This window comes from Marmota monax, unplaced genomic scaffold (genome assembly GCF_021218885.2).
Source record: "Marmota monax isolate L192 unplaced genomic scaffold, Marmota_monax_Labrador192_F-V1.1 WCK01_AAM20220418_F8-fsc00009, whole genome shotgun sequence".
Lineage (NCBI taxonomy): Eukaryota > Metazoa > Chordata > Mammalia > Rodentia > Sciuridae > Marmota > Marmota monax.
Genome location: NW_026694710.1, coordinates 2439456 through 2450368, shown reverse-complemented (window position 1 = coordinate 2450368; position 10913 = coordinate 2439456). Strand labels below are relative to the sequence as shown.

The 10913-nt window shown below is 36.2% G+C and overlaps 1 protein-coding gene across 1 annotated transcript; it reads right to left on the bottom strand.

Annotated features, from left to right (window-relative positions):
- Window positions 1-9928: 9928 nt before the first annotated feature.
- LOC124078820 (PRAME family member 12-like) lies at window positions 9929-10681 on the bottom strand. Its single transcript, XM_046423914.1, has one exon. The coding sequence runs from the start codon at window positions 10679-10681 to the stop codon at window positions 9929-9931; it is 753 nt and encodes a 250-aa protein (XP_046279870.1).
- Between the last annotated feature and the right edge of the window lie 232 nt (window positions 10682-10913).

Genomic DNA, 10913 nt, shown 5'->3' with positions numbered 1-10913 from the left:
TTATGAAATTGTTATTCAAAATGACGTGAATATGAAAAAGTGGGTCATTTAAATTAAGATGCTACTTCTCAGTTCTCAATAAAAAGCAGTATGTCAGTTTAAAAATAAATAAATAAATAAATAATCTTAAAAAAAGTTATGGTAGGTCAGATTCAGGTTCCTTAACAATTAGTCCTGTTTTTTATTTGTTTGTTTTAAATAAAAAATTTAAAAAAAAAAAAACATTTAAATTCCATGCCAGGCCAATAAATGAAGCCAAAAGTGAACCCTGAATTACTCAATCTTAGTATTACTAAAGTATGTTCTAAACTTCATTCAAGACATACTCTAGTAAAGTTTAACATTGAAAAAATAATGTGTAGTATACTCACTTGGGTATTCAAAATGCACACTTTAGTATATATTTGTTAAGAGAAAAGCTGAGACCAGATCCATTGCCCAAAGTTTAGTTGAGCAAGAAAATGCAACTTGGCAACATTGCAGAAGGAAAACAATTCCTAATATGCCACCCCCCTACATGTACAAGTTATATTTACATTCAGGAAAAAGGAAGTGACATTCAGAAACAATTTGTTTGGCTGCAATTAGCATTGCCTTTTATGGATGTGGCCTGATAAATTGACAGTTTGTGATTGGCTGAAGCTTGACTGTTGGGGTTGGTTAAGACATAGTTGCTTGGTACAAATATATATATATATATATATATATATATATATATATATATATATTTTTTTTTTTTTTTCCTAATTGGACCTTTCTAAAAATACTGAGCCCTGAGAGCTTATTATTCTAAGTGCCATTCCTTTGTCTTGTGAGTTGCAATTCTTATCACTCACTCTGAAGATTGTATTTTTATTCTCTTTGTAGGCTTTTAAGAACAAAAATTTAATTGTGGTGAAGTTCAATTTTATCAATTTTTACTTTGGCAGATCTTCCTTGTGATGTTAAGTCTAAGAATTTTGTACCTCATTCTTGATAACAACAATTTTCTTCTGTTTTTAAATAAAAGTTTTATAGTTTTATGTCTTACAAAAAAAAGACATGGTTGCTTGGTTACAAGAGTATACGTGAGTTAATATAGTTTATACATCAAGGTAGCTAACAATTCCCTGTGTACTAAGACAACTTTGGGCCAAATTTTATCACACAAACTTTATTTGGCTGAGTTAGACCAACATTATTTCAGTTTAACATAATTAAAATATGAGAAGACTAGTATTATAAATTTTAGAATTTAAAAGCTTTTTGTATCTCTCAATAAATTATTCAAAAAATATGATTCCCTTTCCAAATAAAGCCTTGGATGTTGGAGCAGAACACTGTTATAAATAATAATCAATAGGTACAAATGAATAATAATAATAACAACATCCCAAAACGTTGTATGTGTACAAATAACATTATTGGGAAGAACATGGTGTATAATAGAATATGGAAACAATTGCTTAAAAGAGAATGCTATCCAACAAAATTCAATTTGATATTTTCCCCTAAACTTCAAACTTATAAGCTTGAAAACTATAAAATCCTGATTCCTTTTTGGGTTGCATAGACAAAGCCTTAACGGACTCTTACATAATCATCACCAAGTAATTATATTCCAGCTGGATGTTTAGTGACTTTCCTTTGACCACAAATTAGTCTGCACAAAATGACAGAAGCCATTTTGTATAACACCTTTTATTATTGCCAGTCACTGGAATGTAGATGAGAAAAAAATGAGTATATTTTGAATAAGAAAACCTACCCATCCACAAACATCAAAATAATTATTTTAAACACTTTTTTTCTAATGCCCCTTTCCTTTTCTCTATATATTACACGTTCATTAAATGCTGTTCTCCACTGTTTGCTTTCTCTAAATGAAGTGGAGTTTATATATGAAGTATTAATAATTAAATTGTAGTTCCAGGCTGCGAATTTTCATACTGAGGCCTTTTCCTGCCTTAAAAGGCATGAGGCCAATTTTAGTACTTCATAAGGCAATTGAAAATAAAACAAGCAACTTTTCAAAGAGCCGCAAAATCTCCACTCAGCTTTTCAAAACCTAATCATTTATGAATGAGCCCTGTTTTTCTTGTAGAGAAAAGACATTAAACTACCATTCCTTTCATAATTATGCACTCATGTAGTAAAAAAAGTCTTCCAATAACTATTTAAATATGACATCACTAAAGAGAAAAAATGAGAGTAAGATTTATTTCTAAATATTTTCTAAAATTAAAAAAAAAGGTAACCAATGAGAAGGATGTGGATAAAAGCATATACCAAGTTCAAGCAACAAAGAAATTGAATAAGTAAATGCAAATTTTTAAGTTATAGCACAGAATATAGAGTGAGAAATTTTACATTAATCATCTTATAACATGATGGGATAATATAAAATTCATTTTCTGCTTTCTGTCTTAATTAAAATAGATTATTGAAGAAAATAGTAGAAATGAAGTGCATTGATAATATAAAAATACCACGAATTAAGTGTACTAGTAAAATGCACACAGAAGGCATTTTTAAAATCATATATACGTGGTATAGTTTGGATATGAGAGGAGCCCCAATGTCTCCTGGGTTAATGCAGGGCTATTCAGCAGTGAAATGTCTGGATTACAATAGCTGTAACCTCATCAGTCCATGCTAGTTTTACTGTAAGCAGGTGAGGATTTGCTGGAGGAATTGGGTCTCTGGGGACCTGCCCTGGAAGGGCTTGACTTCCCTGAAGCCCTTTTCTCTTCCACTCTCTTCTCTGCTTCCAGACACCTCCATGAGTTGTGAAGCTTTGTGCCAGTGGGCCTTTTTGACATGATGTGGTGCCCCTTCTTGGGCCCAGAGCAAGTAAGTAGGCTGTCTCTGTCTGTGGACAGAGACCTCTGAAACCGTACATAGTTAACCAATAGGAAGAGAAATGGATTTTATCAATAATTACATTATATAAGAGACTACGAGTCTCAAATAAATTTTTCCTCTTCTATATTGTTCTTATTAGGTATTTTGGTCATAGCAATGAAATAATATATAACGTCAGTTTTCATATTTTATACTAAGAATCGAGTAAGAATGAAGTGTTATTGAACACAAGGCAAATTTTTGTAATTGTATTGTATCTCTTGTAGACATATAGCAGTTAAAAATTATGAAAAGTAAATGCAATATGGAACTGAAAGTCTGTTAAAGAATTCTTTTGCTTTAAATGATAGACCAAAGTTCAATGTTATCTTCTCTGTTCTAAAAATCACAAGGTAAAGACTATCCTCTCACTATGCCAAATATTTTTGTAATACTGCAGAATGCTAAATTGAGGCTTACGAATACACATGAGTCTTTTACAAATGTACATTAAATACTTTACCTCTGCATTTATTATTGGTATCTCTTCATTTTTACTCATAAGTTATTATTTTTCAAACTCAATTTTCTCATTTTAATAGAATATGCTGAACAAAACTATATGCCACCTTCATCTTTTCACATTGAAGTTTCCTTTAAACATATTTTTATAGAGAAGTCTGCATACAACTCTGTCTCTCATAATCTGTATATTTTCATTTCTTTCCTTTAATTGTTTATATTTGTTCTTTAATTCTTTGATGCTATGATTGTTCTATTCTCACTGTCTTTTGTACCTCAAACCCCTTCAATTTCCCTGTGAATATGTTGATTCTGGAAGTTATATAATGAGGCAACTTTAATTTGTGCTTATTTCACTGAATTAGTCAAAGAACATAAACAAAAGAATACTGTGATTCCATGCTCTCGAATTAGAAAGAGAGCTATTCTTTTCTGCAACATTTTGGATCCCCTGATGTTCAGAGAGTAAGAACTTAAGACAATAAAGGACTTAATGGCAATAGTCAAAGAGGGATGTGATTAAAACATTTAATGGAATCATTTCATGATTTTATTCATTGTCACACTGCTGCATCTTACAGAGATCATTGGAGTATATAAAGGCATGAAAAATAAAAAAAAAATACATGGTTCAGTATTTTTTTAGTTGCACCTAATTTTAATTTTGTAAAATATGACCACATCATTGTTATTGTGTAGCATACATACTATATATACCCTGTTTCCAAAAACCATTTTAGTGATTGATCATTTTTCCTACTTGTGCTTCCCCAATGACCCTGTTATAAGTACATAGTTAACCAATAGAAAAAGAAATGGATTCTATTAATAATTACATTATATAAGAGAAAACAAACAAAAATGGCTCATAAAAAACCCATTGAAATGAATGAACAGGTCATTCAAGTAAACTATGAAAAGACTTATATAGCCCTATGTTAATTCTGTACAGCAGAATTTCAAGTAAAACACATTTTAAAAGTCCTATTGGGACACTGTTGAGCTTTTAATATTCATCTTTATTCATTTTATTCTAAATGTGTACATGGTGTTTTCTCCGTCAGAGATTGGGTTCTTATTATACTTCACAATACATAAGGGTGCCAGCACCCCTCCCTGAGTACTTATCCTTAATATGATGCCAAGCAAGCTAATGGAAACATTTCTTACAGGAGTATTTAGATACTCAGAGGCAAGGGAGGTGGAAAATTAGTTTTTCCCCTGCTATAAAAAGAAAAAGGCACCTATATCCCCTGTTCCTGAAAGGGTCTCCTTCAAGAGTCTTGCCAGGAACCAGAAACTCCCCCTATGCCTTCATTCTTCTGATCTGCTGGTGTTTTAATTTCTGGGCTTCATTCCTTTTGGTATACAAATTCCTGGAGAAATAATATCCCAATCCCCCAGGCACCTTGCAACCTAATCTAGTGACCAAGTTTAGGCTGTGACAATTTGACTCTCCAGGGGAAATTGAAAAGAAAGAAAGTTTTATTATCCTTTGGATTAAGAGACATTAATTAGATAAATTGTTAAGACATAATTCTCATGATATGTGAAATGATTGTAAGACATTAGAGAACAAGCTTTCTCTATCTTTATGAGGTACCTGTTTCAGTGGATTAGGAGTCACTGTTTTTAATAGGAAATATGAGAAAAGAAGTTGTATTTTGTGAAATGATTAATCCCATTCAATGCAAAAGCTATGGTCATATTCCTGTGACAAACACTACAGCAATTTTCAGGAGCATAAACCACAATGTTTGCCTGCAAGGTGTCTGGAATTTCAGTGTCCTTGAAGCCAAAGGCGGGTGAAGGAGTTGAAGTATAAGCCTGAATATACATACTTTAGCACAAATGCATTTATAGAACTGCATTTTGAGTGTTAATAGAAAAAAAGAGGTAATATGAATTTGTAACCTGAAAGTTTGGATATGAATCTCCAAACTGCTAAATTCAGAATGGCAAAATTTTCAACAGGAATACATTCAAGACAAAGAAAATTACATAGATAAATGAATCATGTAAGAATTTGTAGTGTGGGATAATATATATTATCTGAGGTGAGCCAGATTTATGTCTAATTTACCAGCTGTTTTTAATTTATTCATTCAACAAATATATATCTTTAATATTTATCATGTTAAAGGGAAAATTGTAGATAATTGACAGAAGTAAGCATAAAATTACAATTTAATGAATTTAGTTAATAAATTTCTGTATATATTGTACGAATACATATTGTGAAGTGAATTAAAGTAGGATAAATTAATGGAGACTCTGAGGTTTTATGTGCCATCGAATGATTAGAAGACTTCACAGCTAGGGTGACATTAATCATTTGATAAAAATCTTGAATGAAATGAATCCGTTATACCAGTAACAAGGAAAAGTGTTAATAGTGTATACAGTTACCATCTATACTAACAAGCTATTTTCCTAAAAATAGTGGGAAAGACCAGCTTTTAAGAATGATATACATGGGCTGGGGATGTGGCTCAAGTGGTAGTGCACTTTCTTGGCATGCGTAGGGTGCTGGATTCGATCCTCAGCACCACATAAAAAATAAAATAAACATGTGTGTCCACCGAAAACTAAAAAATAAATATTAAAAAAATTCTCTCTCTCTCTCTAAAGAAAAAAGAATGATATATACTCTGATGAATGTATACTTAATACTGGTAATAATAATCTCTTTTTAAAGCAGAATCAAAAAATTATAATTTGTATATTTTGAAGTTTACCCATTAAAACACATACATTCACGCTTTTTAAAAGTTTCACAGTTGTACTTTTATCTCAACAACTGAGCTGTCATTGCCCCAAAGAAATCCTGCGTTCCTTACCAACATCGTCCAACCACACTCTTGACTCCTCACATTCATCTGCTCCAGGCAATTGCTAGTCTATTGATCTGCTGTTAGAAAGCTGTCAATTCTGGACATTTAATTTAGAGACTTGTGTCACAAAAGGACTCATTTGTACTTGTTATACAGTGTTTATCAGGTTCATCATATTGTAGCATCTAATAGTATTTTATTTTTCTGTTATTACTGAATAATATTCCATTGTATGAATATACTATACTTTATCCATTAATCAGTTGATAGCTATTTGGGTTATTTCAACCTTTGTACTATTTTATATAATGTTTCTATAGACATTCATCTAGTTCTGGTGTGAACATATGTCCTTGTTACTCATTTATGAACCTCAGAATGGAATCAGTGAATCATGTGGTAACTTTATGTGTAACTTTTTGAGGAATTACACAATTATTTTCCAAAATATCTATACGATTTTTATTATAACCATCTTAGTGGGTATGGAGTATTTCCTCATGGCTTTGATTTTTGTATGCCTGTTGAAGAATGATGTTAAACATAATTTTTATGTATTTATTGACTAGTTATTGATCTTCCTTTGAGAAATGGCTATTTAGATACTTGATAATTTTTAAATTTTTATTTAATTTTTATTTTTTGCAGTAAAATCATTTATCATGAAATTTGCCCTTTTTAACAAAAAATTTAAGTGTATGATACATTACTGTTGACTCTGTGTACAATGTTTTAAAGCAGATTTCTAGAACTGATGTTGCTCAATTAAAAATTTATGACCACAGATAGAGTAGTTTTTCATTTGCCCCTCCCAGAAATCCCTGGCAATATTTAATCCACTACTAGCCATTATGAATTTGATTACTTTAGATACTTCATCTAAGTGGAATCATATAATATTTGTCTTTCTGTGACTGGCCCATTTCACTTAGCATGCTATCTTCAGTGTCCATCCATGTTGTCATATATTACAACCTTCCTTTCTTTTTTTTTTTTTTTTTTTTTTTTTTTTTTTTTTTTTTCCCCTTTAGGTGCTTTATTCACTCAAATTACTCAATACAGTTTCACACTTTAGGTTCTTTTATTTAACATTTATTTTTTAGGTGTAGATGGACAAAACACCATGCCTTTATTTTTATGTGGTGCTGAGGATCTAACCCATGCTGGGTGAGCACTATACCGCTGAGCCACAATCCCAGCCCTCTATATGTTCTTAAGCAAGAAAATGGCAGTCCTTAATGCTAGGCACTGCAATAGACATAATCAATTCACAGCAAAGAATTCTAGATTAATTTTAAGCATTGCAAACGCACTTAATCATGACAGGCTAATGACAGACATTCCCTCTGCATGCTAATTCTTCTCAAGCCTCCTTGCTGAGCCAATCCCCCTCCCAAACACCCTTTATCTTGTAGGGGAACCAAAGAGTGCTTCTCACTCCCTGTTCTCACTGGTAGGTTTTAGGAGTCTCTGCTGTGTCTCTAACAATTAACTTCCATCTGTCTCTTTTCTTTTTAGTACTTATAAGGTTCTTGGTTAGCACCTGGATGGCCATCTTAAATGACAGCTGCCATTTTAAGGAAAACATTTCACTTTCCTGACCAAGGGTGTTTCTGAGAAAGGCTCACCACCATTCAAATTAAAGAATGCATTTCATTGTGTTCATATGGGCTCTGGTTCTCCTCACAGTTAGATAATTTTCTTCAAATTAAAACTTCCCCCTGGAGTCACATCAATATTGGATTTACTTATTCATTTATTTGTTCACATACATCTGTGGTTCTGGGGATGGAACCCAGGCCCTTCCACATGCTAGGCAAGTGCTTTACCATTGAGCTATGTCCCAAGGACCTCAGTTAATTTTTATGAAGTTCACTCATTTCTGTAGGAAAGCATGGGTTCTGGGTCCCTAGATTGTACAGGTGAAATTGGCCAGTGTTCCAGTAGGGGATCTAGACTCTTTTGATGCAGATGCACAAAGGAATGTGCACCTTTCAGTAGCACTCCAGAGAGTGGAACCCAGTCCCCTTCTGACCCGGCCACCCTTACACACAGTCCTGTTTGTCATGACATCCTACAGTTGTGGGCTGTCTCACAGCACAAATGTACCTAGAGTCAAAAGAAGAGTAATTCAAAGAGCAATCTGGGTACTTTATCCCTAGGGCTGTGTGGGGACACATGCAACTCTCAGTCCTTATACAATTCAAGGAGTCTGGACACACCAGAATAACTTCAAAAATAACTTTTTGGTCATGAAAACCCTTAAAACAACCAGTGATGACACATCTCATATTGCAGATCTTCCTTGCCTTTATTTGATCCCAGAACCCAGCAGCAGAGCAGAATGAATGCTGTTCAGAACTCCCCACTTCACCTGCCACACACGCAAGTTAGGTGTAGAGCCAGAAGAGAGGAAGTGTCATAAAGAGGTGTGAGGCACACAGATCACTGTGTGGCGGACAGATGGGCTGGCTGTGTAGGACCTGGACTCGGCTACCTGTTCCAAGAGTGAGCTGCAGTCTGCTTACACATGGAACTGGGTTCTAGTTCACTGTGTATGGAGAAGCCTTCAAGCCCAAATTAGATCACGTACACAGGCAGCTTTAGGATAACTTTAAAAAAGTTTGGGTGGACCTCCTTCTCCACCTTGGATGGGAAGCTAAGGCTAAGGTCACTGCATAATTCCACCAAACTTAGTCCTCAGCAGGAGTTGTCATTTAGGGGATCTTGGCTAAGGACCAGGCAGCACAGGCAGGGCCACCCATTTGCCCACAGCCACCTCATCCTTACTCATCCTCTCATCATCTTCTGAATGAAAACCTTGTGTCCCCGGGTAGGGAGAGCTGGGAAGTGTTAGGGGAAGATCTGTCAGTTATGAGCACCCTTCTCCCCCACCAGAAGGTGGTAATTTATTCAGTTATTTTAGACACATTCAGAAGTGTTATCTACCTATATAATTCTACTATTTTGATGAAAGCTAATTTGGATGGTTTCATTGGCCATGACTACATTATTTCAGGAAAGACTTGGTAGCAGGATGACAGGCAAGGTTTTGTGAGGCCCAGAGACCCTATTTTATTCTCATTGCATCCAAAGACCAAGATGCCAAGTTTCTAGGTCTATGTGGAGACCCACAAGGATGGGTGTACCTTGAGTGTCTGGGTGGCACTGAGGTCACCTAAGAAGGGCTTTTTGAAATTTTACTGTCCACTTAGGATGCTCCAGGGCTCCTGTGTTCCCCTACATGGATTATGCCACAGTGTAGCCACAGATAATGACCTGATTTCAGTTTGATGCTTTGAGTTTCTGGGAATGAACCTCATTGATCACCAAGTACTTGGTGGTATTTCTTCATCAGCCCCTGGAGAATTCCAGTGTCAAAATCAGAAAACTGGGTAAAACCATCATGGAAGATGTCAGAGGACTAATCTTGAGATTCCATTCATTTCATACTATTTATTTATGGAATATCCATGAAACAAAATAGTTTCTTCATGTGTGCATGAAGCCTAAATCCCATTCTAAAAATCCAGGCCCCTTGTTATGACTCTATACAGACACATATGGCTCTAAACAGAAGGTCCAATCTTCAGGGGCTTCCTTCCAATGTAGCCCCAGCATCTGATTCCTTTCCCCATCCACACTTCAGACAGTATCTGAAATGATGGGCTCTGAGTTTCCTTCATGATCCCTCTACATCCTGGTTATACATCCAATTGCGTAAAGGGCATATTTTTATACACACCCAACTAGGCAGCTGTTGGACAGAAACAGTGAATGAGGCCCTGGTTGTAGATGAACATGTGGCCACATTGAGGACAGGGCACAGTATCGAAAATAAGGACCTTTGGCTGCCTAAGGTCCTTCAATAGTGCTGTGAGCTCAGCACAGAGTTGGGAACATCTCTCTCGGTGGATGGCACCCTGGGCATCGTAGCTCTCCAGAGGGGCAGGGTATATCTCTATGCTCAACCGGCTCAGCCCGGCAGTGTGACAGAGCAGGTCCCTGAGGACCGACATGGAGATGCGATTCCGGAAAAAGCACAAGGTCCTGAGCTGAGAGCAATGGCTCAGGGCAGGCAGGATGGCTTGGAGCTGGGAGTCCGCAATCTCACAGGCGTCCAAGTCCAACCTGTTCAGGGTGGGGGCAACAGTCTCCAGCAGAATTTTGAGTGGCTTCGGACTGAAATTGGTCAATTTGATGTATCTCAGATCCAGGTGCCTTAGCTGGCTGGTGTTTGGGCATCGGGAGAGATAATTCCAGTCAGAATCTGTGAGCGGGCAGTTGGTTATAGAGAGGGTCTCCAGGGGGGTCTTCAGGTTCCTCAGCACCTGTTCCAGGTGGCCCCCAAGGAGGAGGACAGCATCCACACAGAACTTCCGCAGGCAGTCCATCCTGAGGAACTGCGAGGTGAGCTGGGAGAGCAGCCACTCCTGCTTCTCTGGGGAGGTGTGGGCAGGCATGCGGACCTGGGAGACAAGCAGCTTCCTCAGGTTCCTCATCTGGCCCAAGAAAGGAGCAAAATGTTTCTGAATCTGCACAGGTGAGGCCGGACAGGGTGGTGCTCAGGGCAGTGAGGGACTTACTGGATCTGTCCAGGTGTGCAGGGTTCTTGGAGCCTCAGCAGGACAGGCTGGTTCTCCTTGGGCTCCAGGACTCTTGTACAGACTTCCTTTCTTTTCAAAGGATGACTATTATAACATTGTATGTATAAATCACATTTTCTTTATTCAT